The 18,350-nt window shown below is 46.4% G+C and overlaps 2 protein-coding genes across 2 annotated transcripts; both read right to left on the bottom strand.

The window, feature by feature from the left end:
* Positions 1-5,206: 5,206 nt before the first annotated feature.
* cd7al (cd7 antigen-like) lies at positions 5,207-9,222 on the bottom strand. Its single transcript, XM_084441128.1, has 5 exons — positions 8,460-9,222; positions 7,674-8,030; positions 6,971-7,333; positions 6,367-6,458; positions 5,207-6,061 (listed from the first exon to the last, which is right to left on the bottom strand). Exons 1-5 carry the CDS (start codon positions 8,518-8,520, stop codon positions 5,867-5,869), a joined length of 1,068 nt encoding a protein of 355 aa, XP_084297254.1. The 5' UTR covers positions 8,521-9,222; the 3' UTR covers positions 5,207-5,866.
* Positions 9,223-11,056: 1,834 nt separating this feature from the next.
* znf207b (zinc finger protein 207, b) lies at positions 11,057-16,523 on the bottom strand. Its single transcript, XM_084441127.1, has 10 exons — positions 16,384-16,523; positions 15,788-15,914; positions 15,409-15,547; positions 14,862-15,056; positions 14,553-14,628; positions 14,378-14,448; positions 14,152-14,288; positions 12,049-12,294; positions 11,509-11,647; positions 11,057-11,347 (listed from the first exon to the last, which is right to left on the bottom strand). Exons 1-10 carry the CDS (start codon positions 16,422-16,424, stop codon positions 11,196-11,198), a joined length of 1,323 nt encoding a protein of 440 aa, XP_084297253.1. The 5' UTR covers positions 16,425-16,523; the 3' UTR covers positions 11,057-11,195.
* Between the last annotated feature and the right edge of the window lie 1,827 nt (positions 16,524-18,350).

Raw genomic sequence — 18,350 nt, 5'->3', positions numbered from 1 at the left:
TGCATTTGGTACTGTACAAAAACATAAGAGACTAACCTTTTTCCCCACGTGGAAGGGTTTTATCATAGCACTTATGAAAGAGCAAATCGCTTCAACTGCAATCCAGTAAATCAGAATGAGGAGCAGCATAACTTGAGGGGGAAAAAAAACACACAAAAAATACTGCTCTTGTTTGTACTGTATTTCAACTTGGAAATATGTCTGCCGTTCAGTCGTTCCTCTGTGGTTCCAGGAACTTGAAACGGACAAGAAAGAACCTCAAGAATGGTACCAGGACGAAGGGAAACAAAAAACAAAACAAAAAACTATCGGACAAAAAAAAAAAAATCAGCAGTGTATGATCCTTTTTCTTCTTTGAACTATATCAAAGTGAATATCACTGTTACTCCAAATGTTTAGCCTTGTTCTGTCTGGCGGCGCTAGACATGCAATGTTACCTGTCTCTGGTGTTCCGCCAGTCGGTGGGAGTTGGGGTGGGGATGGGGAGGGTCCTCTGAGTGCCTCTCTCTGCTGCGCCGCCCTCGGCGCCAGCACTTCCTCCAGGGCTGGCACCAAGCCCCCCATTGGACCCCCCTCAGCCCGGCAGGAAATGGCTCCTCCAAGACTGGCCAATCAGCACGGAGCTACCGGCCCCGCGCCTCTGCCAGCACTCAACTTTGTCGTCCCGCCCTCTCCCATCCCCCCCTCCTTTCACACAAAGATCACTTTAGCTGGAAGTTGAGACAGTCATATTTCTGGAATTTGCCAGTGTTGTTTTTATTTTTTTATGTTATTTTTTCCCCCCTCTTTTCGATGTTGTACTTTGTTGATTTGTTATGTGTCTACATGCAGTGGTCTTCAGATCGGCTGCTGAACTAGCCCCTCACTGTTTATATGCAGAAACACTTTGGTCAGAGGTGCCTCTGTAAGTTCATCCTGTGTATTGAATGCAAAACGAGGATCAATACTGCAGACCGCGGTTGATTGTCTATTCGCTATTACTGATCATGCTTTGTGTTTCTGGACAGTATTCTGGAGTACTTCCAACTAGGTTGTCTCAGACGGGGTGGGTGTGTCCTGGCCCAAGCTGCTCCGCCCGTCCGCGGGCTGTCCCCCCCACCCTTCGCCTAGCTGCTAACGCTACACCCTCCTCTCTCCAGACCCACCAGAACCGCCGCCCTCCCCTGACCAGTCACAGACAGACCCCACAGCTCTGTTTCTATGCAAAGACTAGAGGCTGGGGCCCTTTAAAAACAACCTGCCAATCCTGCTTTAGGAACGGCCACTCCTCCCAGAGCTAGACAACTCACACCTTCTGCGTGTGCTCCCTCTCAGCACTTCAAGATGGCCGCCTCTCCCGTCAAGCTGGGCTAAACCACAACACTGTCGTTCTGTTGCTAACACTCCATTCTCCTGGGGTAGTAGTGTACCGCTGAAGGTCGGCCTGTCTCTCTCTTAATGCTGAAGAAGCCCAGCGGGCTTGATCTCAGGGTAGGGGAGACAACTTAAGACGAATAGATGAAGTTCTCGTGTTTGGCTCCTTAATGTTGTGAGAGCTGAAGTCTTACACTAAAAGCCAGCTGTGCAGTAGTCGGCACAGACCTTATGGCCAAGTAGCGGGAAATGGTTAGTAATGAACCTCTTTCCCGAGGATGGCCTGCTTGTCATGTTAATTTAGAGGTCATTCTGCATACAAGAGATGCCAACTTGACTCCTATGTGCCAATCCAAGTAGTCAGTCCTTACGTTGTACTATCTAAAGAAAGAGCACTTCCTTCTCTTCCCAGTTTGGAGGGTTTTTGATAACCTTTGTGGAGGAAGCAGGAGGGGGGACAGGAGGGATCAAATGGGCGGCGACACCTCATCCCTGATAACTGAGAATTGTAAAAAAATAAAATTAAAAAAATTGCTTTTTGTGGGGAATGCCCCTTTAGGAGAGAATCTTGACTCCTTTGGGGTTCCGGAATGCTACGGTGCACAGTTAATGGGTTATCCCGGGTACATATTTTTTTAAACCAAAAATTAAAAAATCGCATTTTAACGTCATTTTTATGAAGTTTGACAAAAAATCTTACAAATGATTTAGAAAAAAAAAAAAAAAAACTAAATGGAAAAAAAGATGATGTATAATATGTTAAAAAGCTCTGCACTTCTAGCTGAAACGTCTCCAGTCAGCGACCTCCACTTCCACCATCCAGGGGGTGGGCTGCAGGCTGGGGTGCCTTTTATGTGGATGCTGTATTTATCTGTATTTGTTTGTGTTCCGCTCAAAGCGGGACCACAGAACTGTACATTTCCACAGACCCAGACGGCTTGGGCCCACTGTATCAGCCCCCTCTCTCCTCCCTGCTACAGCAGGGGGCCACAGGGGCACATTTCAAGAGGTACAAAGTCTTAAGAGAAAAAAAAAACGTTAAAAAAAACAAAGAATAACAGGAAAAGGCTACCTTTCGGGACTTGCGGTCCTGCAGCACACTAGCAAAAATCACTATTGCCTGTTTCTGTAACTGCCTTGATCCAAGCTCAGACAGACCCATCAGCCGAGGACCACCCAGAGTCCCGCTCCACAGGAGAGCCCTGACGAGAAGGGTTCCCCATGCTGCACCAGCAGGGAGAGGCCCTCGTCCTCTACAGCGTGACTACAGATACACAGTGTGTAGTATGGTGTGTGGTAGCACATCAAAGACACCTTGGATCTCAAACCTCGTCAAACTTTTTCCTTTAAAAAGGTCTGGGTTTAATACAACTGAAGATGAGCAATATGTATTTCCCCCGCTAATAAGTGATGGCAAGATGGAAAGAAATGGGGTGGGTTTTAACTGATACTTGATGGATCAAGAGAAATGTCTTTCCTAGCTAACTGGAGTTGGATATGCACATTCTGATTTGATAAACTTATTACAGTACCATTAAGTGCTCGTACTGTATCTCATTCGACTAAGTCTAAATACCCAACCTGAAATCACCTGTTTTAATGCATACTTTACCCAGAAAAAGATCATAAACATATCAAACAAAACAAAAAATATTAAATACAAATACTTGAATCAAGGAGCGCCAATAAGTAATGTGAAGTCTTTAGTAATTGTTCTTTTTTTGTCTGACTTGTACACTTCGGAGCTTTTTGAGGACATCAGTACAAAATATTGAATTAAGTTTGAAACAACACAATATTGGAAGAGGAAAAAAAAAATCTAAAATCATCTTCATTGTGTTTAAAAGTCAGATGCGTGTATGAATGTGTGCAAATGACTGTGTGGGAGTGTTGGGCACATGCCTGCTGTTGATGTTCCATTCAGTATGTAGTTGTTTTTTTTGTCCTTTTATTCTGTTCTCTTATTTTGTTTTGCTTGTTGAAAACTATATTCTGATAGACATTATCTTCTAACGTTGCACTGAGTGTCTTCTCCCCCTCACTCAGCTAATCGTAGAGAAACGAGACTAAGTACCGAGGGGAGACGGTGACAATTCACGTGTTAATGTTTACTCAAGGACTTAATGGAAAAAATATGTTTTTTCATTTTATCTGTAAAATGTTTATCTACCTTATAGTGGCTTTTATTGTGGAATAATCCAAACAAGGATTATCATTGAGTATCGCGCCATTTTGTTCTGTTAAAAAAAAGTACAAAAAAAAAACATAAAAAGAAAACGGAGAGGGAAAAAAATCTAAGAACTGTGGCCATAGATAGTTGTAGGACTAGTAATCCCTACGTATGTTAACTTCATGGAGAATTGGAAAGGGGTGACGTGGGGGAGGTGAGTTTGTTACAAGACTCACTTCAGAGGTGCCTATCTTCTCTGTTCTTATTTTGCAACGCTACCTGTCGTTTACAAGCATTTCATTTGTCTGAAGTTCAAGGAAAAAGGAATTTATAACAGGAATGTTGAAAATAAAGGATAAATTCCCTCTTCCATCAAATGAACATGAAAACGTGCAAAATGAAGATTTTATGCTACTTTCAGAACTCTGGGATTGATCAGTGTTGTGTCGTATTTCAAGTTTTAATTTCTCTTTTGATGTCGACAGACTAACTATGTATTGATTTATTTGATTTTGTTTGTCTGTAAACAACGCAATTTGCTCACTATCTTGCACACTCATGAAAGACGTGGATCTTGTCTCAGGAAGGCCAGGGTTCCAGAATACCAACTTTCGTCATTTTGATTTAGATTTATGTGCGAATAAGATGAGAAAAAGGAAACCAAGCACTGAAGGGTAAGGATTTATCAATATGGAATACCAGTTTTTCTAAATAAAGAAGTCCGTAGCAGTTACATATTTACCAAATAAAGGACTGAAAATCAACTTTTTTCACACAAAAAAGTGGAGTGCTTTACATGTATGTAGAAATTGCTTTACATTGAAACAATGATCATTGGTTTTGATTGTCAAAAGGCAGTGACAGGACATACATTTAGCTGTATGTTTTCCATGTATTTTTCTTTGAGGTTACATCCTGTTATTTTCAGGAGCATTGAGCATTACTCTTCACCTTTCCTGTCTTTTTGCGTCTGTTCCTGTGGCAGGTATTCAATGAGTTTAAAGAGATTCTCATGCAACATTGATGGTTTTCAGAGACAGATTGAAGTGGAGCGAAAAGCTGGTTTTAAAAGGATCATGATCTATGCACAAGTGGGAGGGAGGGAGTCCGGACCGTGCGTCTGTCTGGGGTGCGTGGCGACTCGTACTCTGGGGTTCAGGGTTTGATGTTTTTGTTGAACTCGAATTTGCTGTTTTATTTTGTTCCCGCTCTCCCTCATTAACTATCATTACCATCATCTGACTTTATGGCAAACTGCATTGCGTGGCCATGCTGTGTAATCCTTAACCAATGAGCGCTTATCCTTCTGCTAAAGCACTGTGGGTTCTACTGAAACAAGCCCATGACTTAAGGCTGTCCGTTTTTTAAAGGGGGGGGGGTTACTTTGCCTTCTGCCTTTTTTTCCTCTTTATTTTAAAATCGTTAAAAGAAAATGTCTGTAACTGAGATACAAAGTTGTGGCTTTTAAATGTTGTTCTTTTTTCTCCTCATAGAATGTGATTGTTAATGACATGCACCGGAAAAAAATGTTTCCATGAACTATGGAGCTTATTTCGGACGATATTAATAAATTGCAATTTTTCTTGGCTGTTAAAAAGTGTCTTGTCAAGTCTGTTTTTGTATGGAATTTTTTTGTTTAGCCAAACATAAGTATCACACTATTGGATATATTTGAAAGAATAGTCTTTATTTTGTATATAACCAGGTTGGTCTCATTGAGATTAAAAATCTCTTTTCCAAGAGAGACCTGACAGACGAGCGGCACACAGTGCAGACAGGTTGCAACACATACTGTAGTAAAACAAATACTACAAAGTTAAAAACATCAATTTACGTTTGAAAACAAAGTGCATTTACAGCCTTCCATTTTGCTCTGAATTTTATCCTCCTAGCTCTTTTCATTTCATCACGTTCTGCAGCTCGTTCCACAATGAAGGCCCAGAAGGAAGTTTTATTTTAACAAACTGTTTGGGCCTCCAGTTTGGTCAAATAAAAAGTTATCATTGCACTCTATAGCAAAGCCTTGGGGTGGAAAAACAACCTATCTGGAATGTACAGTAGGCCTACATATAGCCTAGCTTTTACAGTTTACCCCATTTGTGTGACAACCCTGCAATGCACCGTGAACTAAGGCAGGCACAAGTTCATGGTAGCTGATTGTCATGTGACTGTTGTCCAGAGTTGTAACATAATTTCTTGGCAAGTACAGTATGAAGGTAGTCCAGTTCATGGTGGTGATAATTGAATGAAGGGCTGAAGTCCAGATTCAAGTGGTTGGTGAAGTCCAGATTCCAGCGGTGATGATGATCATGCGGAGGGGCTGACCATCATGACTGTTCCTCCTCAGCGGGCCCCTGGGACATCGTAGGGGTTCTGGCACCGAGCCTTTTCGGGGGTGGTGTTGTACAAGGACGTGTCGGTTTCGTCCAGGTGGTAGACGAGTTTCTTGCTCAGTGGCTGCTGCACCCCGACCATCTCCTCGTAGATGGGACACAGAGCCTGTGGTTTGACGCCGTCGCGGGTCTTACTCCGGCAGGCCTGAAAGTAGAGTAGACGAAGGAAGTAAAGCAAATCAGTTGCATCAGAAACTGCCGCTGTGCATTGACTGAAACCTTCTAGATTCCGGTGTGACCCCCTGTGGCTTCGTCTAGGCGAGGTGCTACTACAGCCTCCGTGTAATTCTCCATCTGTTATGCTACCTCCTGAGAATTGTGGTTAGTGCTCAAACAGGAGTCGTCATTGTCAAACAAATAGCACCCCGTCCTAATTCATCTCAATGAGGTACTAATGTGAAATGTAGACATTAAGCAGTTGGGCGTGGTCAGCGTGTTTGTGATACTCACGTGACAAGCCAGAGCAATGAGTAAGATCAGCAGTAGAGCCACAGCTCCAGAGGTGGCGTACAGCACAGTGGCATAGCCCGAACACTGACCATCTGTGAACACACACACACACACACACACACACACACACACACACACACACACACACACACACACAGTATCCAACGTTGAACGGCAGGCTCAGGTACACAGCTGTATACTACAGTACAATGCAAGATTGAAATTCTAAAAAGGTTCTCACTACTTATATTTGTGCAGACACAAGTACTGTAACATACTGTAACTACAATATAAGGAATAAACATTTGGTACAAAGAACTAGCACTTCTAAAACCTCCCAATCATCTGGTACATGGCATTCAGTAAGGCACTTTATTTGCACAAATTTAGAGAGAAAAACAAATGAAAAGAGATTCAAAGCATACAATTAAATGAGAAACACAAAAATTTTTTAAAAAAAATAAATCAAACAAGTTGTTTTCATCCGGTTAAAGACATGGAAAGACAAGAAAAATATTAGTGCGACAATTTATGTACAAGTAAGTTGATATGAGCAAGCCTTACTCCAAGCAAGCCTTATTCCCCGGCGGCCGGCATGACCCACCTTTCACCGCCACAAAGTACAGGCTCCTCCCTAGAGTGGCGTTGTGGTCAGGCTTGACCGGGACGAGCAACTCGCAGCTGTAAAAGGCGCTGTCCTCCTGCTGCAGGTGGAGCAGGGTGAAGCTGGAGGCCAGGCCGCCGGGCGCCGCGTCCTGGCGGAGCCGCTCGGGGCCGAAGGAGGAGCCGGTGTCGTCGCGGCGCTCGGAGTGGAACAGCACCTCCGCCTGTCCCCGGCCTCGCCACCGCTTCAGACACACCCCCACCGCGGCCCCTGGCGCCTCCACGCGCGGGGCGAGGCAGGGGACCACGACGGAGCCCCCCGCGCTCGTCTCGAGCAGCCTGACGTCCAGCAAGCCTGGGACATCTCCAGAGGACGGGAGCAAACAGGGACTTACTGACTAGTGCCTGCTGGAGCCAGAGCTGACTAGTGGAGGGGCATGGTGGGCGAACGTGTGTGTGTGTGTGTGTGTGTGTGTGTGTGTGTGTGTGTGAGAGGAAGGGGAAGTGTGTTCACATTGAGGAAGCGGTGGCAGGCGTAAATGTGTCGAGAACTAATAAGGGGGGAAGGAAATATGCCGAGTACCACAAGTGCATCCATCCTGCATGCTAAAGATGACGGGACTGTGAGCGCAGTGTAGAGGTGGCACTAACACATGATGAATACTGTTTAACAATATGATGGATGCTAAAAGTTCTGTACTCACCAACGTCATCAACGTAGAGGAAGAACTCGGTCTGGCCGAGGACCTTTTGGTCAGTGCTGCCGCGGGAGCGCACCACAAAATAACAGAAGTAGCGGCCCGTGTCGGAGCCCTCCAGGTTGTCGACGGTGACGTTGACCAGGCCTGAACCGGGGTCTCCGCTGACGCTGAGGCGGCCTTTGTACCTGCTAAACGGTTTGGCTTGGTACCCGGCGGGCATGTACATGACCTGGCTGTCCTGCTGCCTCCACAGGTGCTTCAGGGTGAGGCTGATGGGCGGGGGTCCGGAGCCGTGGTGCGCGCAGGGAAGAACCACGGACCCGCCCTTGCGCTTCTCCAGGAACTGGACTTCACCGCGAACTAGGAGACAAAAAGAGTTGGGTGTTAAAAAGCTAGAATCGTTTAAATTTGCATGATCTCAGAACCCTTGACTGCATGTGGACATGCAAAAAAGGGCAATGAAAGGGTCTTTAGGTTTCGTTCACTCTGCTAGGTAAATTAATTGCTCCACGACAGATTTTATATATTTATTTATTTATTTTTTAGATGAGAATAAGTTAACACTTTTACAATAAGTGTCCACTAACTATACACCATACTATTTTTTTCTTTAAAAGAATGTGCTTAAAAAAACAAAACAATTTAACTGATGAGCTTGACAAATAAGTGTCCACTAACTACACACCCTTTGTTGTTTTTTTACAGAAATTTAACAGAGGGGCTTGACAAAGAAGTGTCCAGTAACTATGCACCATACTCCACAACAAGATGACTGTTAGGATGACTCACCCAAGACAGCAAGCATGAGGACCAGCAGCAACCCACCACTGGTCAGATGATTCATCTCCATGGTCTCCCTGCTCGTTCGTCAGCCTAGCTTTGAGCTGGCATCGGGGGGGCTACGGTGAGGATGGTGCTGAGGCTATGAGAGAGGGGAGGTGAGCCCGGGGAGTTGAGGGGATGTGGAAACACGGAGGTTGGGGTTACTGGCAGATAACGAGGAACTGAACAAGCCGAGCTCCACCCCAAACCTCAAAGAGGAAACAAGACGTACTGTATTGTGGCTCTACTCCTGTGACTTGTCAGCCTTTAATGATTATGCAACTTCTAATGACATACCGGTACTTTCTGGTCCTAACTGAGCGTGTGCAGCACAGCCTAACGCGTGGTGGATTGAAATTAAAACATTAGTCACATTGACATAAGCCATCTTGATGTTTTGGATAGCAATTCTGCTTTTGTGATCTCACACATCTACACCACCCGTTACTGAATGCCTGATATGCCCTCTAGTGGTCTGCACCCTCTGGTTGGTGGCTTTAACAAAGACCCACAACACCATTGCATGGTTAAGTATGTAAATCTTTTATTCATATATTGGCATTGGTACATAGTATTTATTTATATATTTCACATTATGCCACACAATCATGAAAAACATGATAAAACACAAAAATGACAAGTCGGTTGAACGGTCCATACCTGATTACGCTTGAGCCATTTTGTGATTATCAGGGGTGGACTGAAGTCATTGTAGGTGATTAATGCAACTCTAAACATACATTTTCGTTGTGGATCTATGATTTCTAAGAGATCCTCATCAGAGGACAAGGGGAGACCTAATATCCTATGACCTCATTACCTATCTGATGGCCTTTTAGCTTCTGTCTACTAATTTAATATGACTAACTCTTGACTAACCTAGTCCAACCCCTCGGTTCATGCATTGTCCTTCAGTATTGTCTACGCGGAGGAATACATGAAAATCGAATTACAATCTCTCTTAAATATACAGGCAAACTGGATATTGGACCTTTGAAATATTATAAATTACCCTGTATGTTTCAAATAAAAACCTAATTTGTTAATCACTGCTTTAATTGTCCTCATGACAGACTACTTACCCAATGACAGGGAACATCTTGTCATCGTGAGTGCTTCAACAAACAGGAAGGGGCATCTAGAGCACTCCACAACATACATGGCCAAAGCTCAAATGGTACTGTAACATCCATGTTTAACTACCTTTGGATCATTAAAATAAAAAGCCTTGGTCTTATAATAGTGTAAAATGAATCAGAACCTCCCACTCCCCCAAAACATTTGAGCCCAGTAGTACAGGATACCGCCACACTACAATACTTGATAGGGTACTTACAGGATTAACTGACCTGTCATGCCAGGCCCTGGGGTTTTAGGCTGAAAAGCAGATCAAGATGGGCTATAGGTGACAAAGACATAGCATTAAGAAAAGGGGGCAAAATGAGACAATGCCACAGTAACCCAAGAGTAACCACTTATCTTCAGCCTGACAATTATATTTACTGTGTAATCTAGACCCTTAAAAGTAATTCAGCTCTGACCAAGTCCAGTTTCATGTCCGCTAGGCACGCCCCTGATTGTCATTTGGGGGGGGGGGGGGGGGGATTAAATTAAATCAATGTAACATTTCCAAAAGACAAATGTGAGCGCAGACCCAAATATTTAACCACTGTTAAAGCCATTAAACAGTTATTCAGTCAATATTCAAATGATTTACAACTATCATTTGATATCGACTTTCGAATACTTGGGCAGGCATGGCGTCCCGAGAACATGAGGACGTGGCAAAGAGCTGTAGGACTAAAATGATTAAAAGGTTGCTCCATCTACACCAAATATGACCAGTTGCCAGGATGAAACTTGCATGCAAGTGTGAGCATTAAGGCCGCAGAAATACAGGCCATCGCATGGAGGACATGTAACAGTTAACGCAACTTGCATTCATCCAACATTGGTACCAACCTTCATGGAGACTCCCCATCCACAGGCCAGGAAAAACCAGCATTGGATTTTAATTAAGTTTTATTACAACATAGATTTTAAAACAATACAGAGGATGCAACACAGTTTTTACCCTTTTGATCATGGAATAATGCACCTGAAATAAGAATAAAGCTAAAGACAGATGGTCAGGGGGCTGACATACTACGGTAATAGTTGGAATCATCAAGAGACCCTCACCAACCATAGTTGGGGACTAGGTGTCCAACAGCACCTAAACATGCTGTGAGGGCCTCGACCACTAAGAAACAAAAAGAAAAAAGAACCAAAAGAAATAATCATATATTTACAAGAACTTGCCTTTTGTAAGGGGGGGTTGGTACGATCATGTTACTCCAGCAGCTTCAAAACAACATGAACCATATTTAAACACACTTCTACAAACCTGAGTGAACATGAGAAGAAACAAACCCATTCATGTATCAAATCACAACAACAATTGAAAGTTGCAGTCGTCAAGCTGTGTTGTGTTTTAGCTTAGTTTTCCCCATTATAAGATGTCATGCTAATGTCCGTGTGTTGCAACCTGTTTTTTTTTTTTTTTCTCTTCACCGTCTTTAAAGCTCATTGGCTTGGGCTAGGATTTAAAAAAAGAAAAAGCAGAAAAAAAAAAGCACAGCACAAGGTGAGAAAAGGTTTAACCTCCAAACCTAGTGAAGGGGGCGCTGAGGCGGCGCCGATGGTTTTGGTGGTGTTGCTGCTTCAGTAGCGCCCTGCTGGAGACATGACAGGGGGCCTCATGCCCATGGGGGGCCCGCCCTGGTAGGGGGGCCCCATCGGCGGGCCCTGCCCGTACGGAGGCATCCCTCCGGGCATGTAGCCGGGCATGCCCTGGGGAGGAGCACCATACTGACCTGGGGGGAGGGACGGAGGGGGGACATCGGTCAGTCTCACACTAACACCGCGGTAAATCCATAGCCATGACGTTCGTGCGTGCGGGTGTGACGCGGTGTAAGGGACGCCGCCCTAACACGAACCGCGGCGGTTTAAGTACGAGTGTTGAGGCGTCTCTTACCGTGCATGGGGAGCCTCATGCCTGGCTGCTGTGGGGGCATCATGCCGCCCACGGCCGCCACCGGCGGCGCCGACATGTGCGCCTGGCCGGCCCGGGGGATGCTCCGCTGGTACCGGGGCAACTGAGCCCGCCTCTCTTCCTGTTGACGGTAGGGTGAGGGGGTTGGGGTGGGGGGGTGGGGGGGTAGGGGGGCGGGGACAGGACACGGAGGAGACGCTCAGACTAGCGCAACGCGGCGGGGTTGGCCCGTTCATTGCAAAGGACAAGCAGGACAAAAGCACCATTCAATGAGTACGAGAGGGCAGCTAGTTTGTCTCTGCCAAGTTCGAGGGTCAGGACTGTTTGGTTTAGCTCGCGTGGCGCGCCAGGCGGGGGTGGCTTTGGCACTTTTTAAGACCGGTCAAGTCCAAAGTCCGACCCCGTCGGGTTCGCCGAGCGGTCTAAACCCGGCAACGAATCCAGAATGTCCGCCGGAATGATAAACTATATCAATACATTACTTACTGTGAAAGGGCAAAACGTAAAGCTCAAGCAACTTACCAGTGAGATATCCTCATCAGGGTGGATCAACTTACTGGTTGCACTCGTGGTGGTGAGCGTGGCGGGCTTATTGGACACTGCGGCCGGGGGCTTGGCCACAGTGCTGTTAGAGGGGGTAGAGGAGGAGGAGGAAGAGGAGGAGGAAGAGGAGGGCTGGGTGTAGGCGGGGAATGTAGCTTTGGGAGGTTCGGTGGAAGCCGCGCTGTGGGGGTTGGCGCCCGCGGCTCCCGAGGCACTCTGCTGGGCCTGGACAGAGAGAGAGAGAGAGAGAGAGAGAGAGAGAGAGAGAGAGAGAGAGAGAGAGAGAGAGAGAGAGAGAGAGAGGTAGAGAGAGAGGCATAGAGGGAGAGAGGTAGAGAGAGAGCCAGAGGGAGAGAGAGAGCCAGAGGGAGAGAGTGAGGCAATGAGAGGGCGAGAGAGGCAGAGAGAAAGAGGGAGAGAGAGAGAAACAGACAGAGAGAGAGAGAGACAGAGAGAGGGGAAAGAGAGAGGGGGGAGTCTCAGATGACTGGAGAGTTGCAACACTGACACAGCAACACAACAATCCACAGTGCACTCAACTAATGAGAAATGACATTCACTTTTGCCAACTCCTGCCAGGCGAACTGATCAAACAAAAATATGCAGGAGGGCTCTTTCGCCATCTTTATGGTAGTATCTTATAAATCTCTCTGAAAAGTGACAAGTTCTGCAAGGCACTGGCGGTTCTAGAAGGTGGCAGTTGCCACATCTGAAAAAAGCCTTGCCACCCCAGTGGCTATCTCTAAAGTTCAAATGTGTATGGGGGAGATCACCCCTGCCCCCCCTGCTGCAACCCCTGCCACCCCAGTTAAAACTTACTAAAACCGCCACTGCTGCAAGGAAAGACATCAAATACAGAAATATTTATCTTTCACATTATGGTACAGATCTCTCATGAGCAGAGTGCAGGTCACACCCTAAGCATGCCGAGTTAGTAACACTGATCTCTCAGTCTGAATCATCATGAGGAAATGCACTGGTGGCATTCACACAGCACTGCACATGATTCCTCATCCACCGTTAGGCCTGAGCCCATCCGTACGAGTCAACCGTCGTGTTTTCCCATGGAAAACAACTCAATCTCGGGGGTCATCGGTTCGAGCCCCGCATTGGGCCCAGCTCAGCGTCTCAACTGTGCCATATCGTGCACATATGACAGATAAAGACCACTTCTTCTTTTTTTTTTTTGAGGCACTATGATTTCCTAAGCGTTTGCGGGTGTGGGGAGGGGCCCGGAACCCTGAAACACATGTTGTGCATGTTGTTGCATTGCAGCAACAGGTCCGTACGGGGCGTTGCAAAATAACCCAGGGAACATTTAAAGGGGTGGCCCTGGTGAAACCAAGTGCATAAGGGGAAGGAAGGAAACTAAATACAGGTCATGCCTGGGCAAAACATGAAATAAAAGTGTCAGATATCCAGCTACTAATCTCCCTCATGCCGGGAGACCTAAGGCCCCACGCCACACACACAGGCATGCAGCAAGGCAGAACGGAAACCGTGGCGGGTAAAATCTACAAACGCTCCGCAAAGGGTGTTAGTTAGTTTAGCTTTGCTTACGCAACAAACAGGCCTAGCTTACAGCTTAGCGAAGCGTTCGTTTACAGCCAGGCCGTGTTAATGCTATGGGACACATGCCGCGGGCCTAGGTCAGCTGCGTCCTGGCCTGCGTACTTGTGGTGTGTTAGAGAACGGGGCCTTAGAGGGGGGGCCGGACTGAGGCTCTGACGGGGTGGAGCCCGCGCTCGAGTTTGGAGTATGAGACCCCATCTGCAGCAGAAAGAGAAAGGGAGGGAGGGGGAGAGAGAGAGAGAGAGAGAGAGTGTACGAACGCCATGAATGAGAGTGGGAGAAGCAAACGGAAAACGGCTAACGAAACAAAAAGGATAAGACTTAAACTCCAGATGCAGAACTAGTGGAATGTACACCTAGTTCCCGCAGGTGACCGGGCTCGGCTGCGTTCTGTCACCATCACTTCTCCTTTCTGTTTAAACGAGACACACTGGAATGACTCAACAGATGCCCGTGTGAGGAAACGACTGGTGAAGCAACGGCGACCGCAGAGTCGTCCTCCGGACTCACCTGTACCGCGCTGGGGAAGAGGGGCTTGGTGACGGCGGGCTGGGCGGCCGCAATCGGTCGGGCGGGCATCCCGGCTGTGGCGGGCGGCTGCGCCATGTGGGGCATTCCCGGCCGGTGGGCCATGTGGGGCGGCATTCCTGGGGGCGCGACAAACCCAAAAAATGTATTTATATACTTAATTCATTACTAGGGTTTCCAAATTCCAGGGATATTCACAAAGGCTCACCTGGCGGCATCCCGGGCATCCCTGACATCCCTGACATCATCGGCGGCATCATCCCTCCCATCTGCATCATCCTGTACCGACACACGACAAGACGGGCGGTGACCACGTTGACAGGGGCTTGTTGACGCCTAAACCACATTGCTCTCCCCCCCAGCGACCGCGGCTTGGTACTCACCCGTGAGGCATCCCGTGCATGCCGGGGGGCATCCCGTGAATCATGTGCTGCATGCCTGGCATCATGGGGGGCATTCCTGCAAGGTAGAAAGTCATTCACAGCTTGAGCGATCTACAACAGCCAACACACATCGCCGGCTCATTTAAACGCACCTTTTGCTATCCAATCGGGCAGCGTGAAAAAGCGGGTCATCTGACACGAGCGTTTCAGCTCATGTACTCTACAGTTTTCTAACCGGGCCGTAACCCTGATAACCTCACGCGCCCGGGCGGAAAGCGCTCTTCTCTGAGTGGAGGCGCTCTCGTGTACCTGAGTAGTTCCCTGGCGGCATCCCTGGAGCTCCGCCCACAGGGGGCATGCCAGGCTGGGCCATGGGCGGGGCGTAGCCCGGCTGGGGTTGGGCGGCGGCGGCGGCTGCGGGCTGCTGGAACGAGGGGCCCGGCTCGTCGTCATCGTCATATTCGTCCGAGTCGTCCGGATTGTTCTGCTTCTTCTTCTGGCTCTCTGGGGGGGATTTAGAAACGGGTTACATTCGTGTCTCACGGCTTTCCTAGAGATTAACTTCCTCAAGGCAGCAATGCCATAGACAAGAGGGCCATTGTCAGTCCCCCACTGTCCAATATCAATCCCTTAAGGCCTGTGCAGATGAACCCCGGCCATCTGCTTTGCGCGAGAGCACTCTGTTGTTTTTCAACGGAGGACGTGCTGCACCTTTGACCTCGCGCTGACCTCAGCACATCAAACAACAGTTTCAAAAAGGCGTTATCAGCCCACCAAAATGGAGGACCTGTCTCACCCTTACTTCTGCATCCAGCCCAGCAGTACTTTGGTGACTCGGGTGAACCGGCCTTTTTACCTTGAGATTTCTGTTCCAACGTCCGTCTTCTCTCTTGCATGTCTTTCTCTGGAATGCCCTCCATGCCGTAGATCTCCAGCTCGATGTCTATTCTTCCAGGTATGGCATTTGGAACCCCGTCAATAGTTTCTTTATGAACCTAAAACAGAAAAACAATCACAGGTCAACAGTAAGGTTACAGCTCTTCTACGGGAACACAAGCGTTTTTGTCTACACGGTCCCCGAATCTTGCACGTGAGAAAAAGACGAACACATGCATGTATGAAGTAGGAGGAATTAATGCATCTCACACTTTCACAACGCAAAAGCGGTGTGTTGTTCAAGTTTCACACATTGACAAGCAACAATGAAGGGGAACGTGAACAGGAAGCATACCAACCTGCATGCAGTGGATGGCCAGACCGGGACCTGTGTACAGTTTCTTGTGACATATGTGGCACTTAAAATGTTTGGCCTTTTGGTGTTGAATGAGGATCTTTTCATCATCGAAATCTCGGTTACAATACCTTTGAAATGAGAGTCAAGGATCCGATCGGAACTAAATTAATTTAAGAACCTCGATATCATTCTAGGTCTGGTGTCGAACACCATTCATACTAAAGAGTGAAGACGTTATTAGCTTGCTGAACAACAACACAAGTTAGCTAGCTAGCTAACAACGTTATCTAGGCTATCCTAACTAGTAGCTAGCTAGCTCGCTATTAAGAGTATTTAGGGCCCATAATCAGCACATTACACGACCTCACGAATGTAATTGAAGAATTAACATGAAATATAAACAAAACACCTAAAATACTGGTAGCTTAATGTTAGATAGCAAACATTCTGGATACTAACACCGGTAGCTAGCGAAGGTTAGCTAGCAATGAGGCCTAGCTCGCTAGCTGCTCGTAAGCTAGTCAGTGCTAACGCGAGGCTAAGCTAAGCCCCTTTAACATTCAACATTTACGTTTGTTCAGCCAAACCAAAGGATACCAGCACCATGGCTTCATCTGCTTCTTCTTCTTGCGTCCCATTTTTCCGCGAGTATTCGAAGTTGGCGACCAAACACAAACACTTAATATCCGCTCTTTCTTCTTATCTAGGAAACATTAGCGACATGCTGCTGAGTGACGACGCCGAAAATGGCGCTGAGGCTGGCGGAAGTGGTTCCAGCTGCTCCCACAATGCATCACCGCACACGTGCGCGTTTCCCATCACATGAATCACAAGTTCCATCGTTTGCTTCAATTCCCCCCGACTACATTTAGCTAGTAATTGTACATCAATAGACATTTTCGATATTCATTCAAACCTCTCCGTACAACGAGTACACGCTATTTTATTATCTGATTGAGCACTGCTAGCATACCCAGTGTCCACATGGGGGCGACAGTGTGTCACGTATAATATAACAAGGATATACAATGCAAATGGCATCGCTATTATGGATGTACATAATCCATGGGGAATTGCCACACTGGTGATTAGGTCGAACTATTGAGTGTAATAAGTTATTTCGTGATTACATGTTCATTCAATTGTGCCACCGCTACCCTTTCCTTTAGTCGACCAAGCACAACCTCAAATAAATGAAAAAGGTGCCCAAATAAAGCTGCTCTCAGCAGTCTCAGCAGAAAATACAATCGACTCCACACATACCCTCCTCTCTCTTTCTCTCAGAAATGAAGGATGATGAAATGGGATATTAATGCAGAGGAAACACAAAATCCAGGGCCTCCTTAATGCAATTTTCATGGTATACATTCTGAAGTGCTATTCTCTATGTGGATAGACGGAGCCGCTCTCTGACGGGGCCCGCGACTCAATGAATTATAGCCCGAGTATGGTGCCCTCGCACATTCCATTGATCATCTTGACATCCCCTGTTTTCTCAGAACCCTCAGACAGAAAAATAGCTTTCTCCAGACTCAACTTTCAAGATAATCCGGTTTTCGGGACCGAGCCTGCTTGGTCCGAGTTCCCCCTCTCTCTTTACACAGCAGGGGCTTAAAATCCTGTTTCTGGACAAAAAGACTGCTGCGTGTGAGGGAGAACAACGACGTTCGTGACTGAGAGAGGGTATTGTTTGTCTATCTTCACAGCACACTGACAGTGGCTCTGTTGGGTCCTGAATCTGAATCATTGTCTCCCAGCTTGTGAAAGGGGGCCTTTAGTCAAACATTCTATAGGCCTACCAGAGTTTGCTGAACAGTCAGTTCAGCTAAAAGTAGGCATATTGCAAAAAAAACAAAAAAAAAGGCTCTCTGGCTCATGTTAATGTCTAGACTAGAGAAACATGCCTACTATAAGAAAAACAATAGAGCATTGTGTTGTGGGCAATAAAGCAGGAATTTCAATGAGGTAGGCAGGCCACATCACGAACACAGATCAATCAATATGTGTTTAGTTATACAACTGTTTATTGTATTCCAGTATTTACATATCAAATCTACAAAATATGCACATGTTAAAATATCATCCACGTGTCTCCATTTGTGCTGTATCGTAGCCCTTATGTACAGTCCCAAATCATCATCAACCCATATTTAACAGGATACACATAACACACACCACAAGGCAGACCAACTCAACACAACAGCAGTTACCAATACAACAATGTTTAAAAAAAAAACTTAAAAAAAACACCATCTACTGTATATTAAAATATGAATTCCTTATTACAGTCTTATTTTGTGCGAAGCAGTTACCTGTGTAACACTGAGGTTAAGGAGGAGTGCAGTACTGGTGTGTAGGTGAGTTATGACGGCCTCAGATCCAAGCCTTCTCTCTCACCAGTCTAAAGATGCCCCCTTTTCTCCATCTAAAGTAATGATCTGAATGTGAAACGCTCCGGGAGGTATCAGGCATATTTTCATTCCCCTGTGGATATTTTCTTTGCCAGGTACTGAAAGTGCAAATGACGGATCAAAGACCATTTTAGATTAGAGAAACGGTGCAAA

This window comes from Borostomias antarcticus (assembly GCF_949987555.1).
Source record: "Borostomias antarcticus genome assembly, chromosome: 7".
Classification (NCBI taxonomy): domain Eukaryota; kingdom Metazoa; phylum Chordata; class Actinopteri; order Stomiiformes; family Stomiidae; genus Borostomias; species Borostomias antarcticus.
The sequence above is the reverse complement of the archived record's forward strand: the minus strand, read 5'-3'. Positions and strand labels throughout refer to the sequence as shown.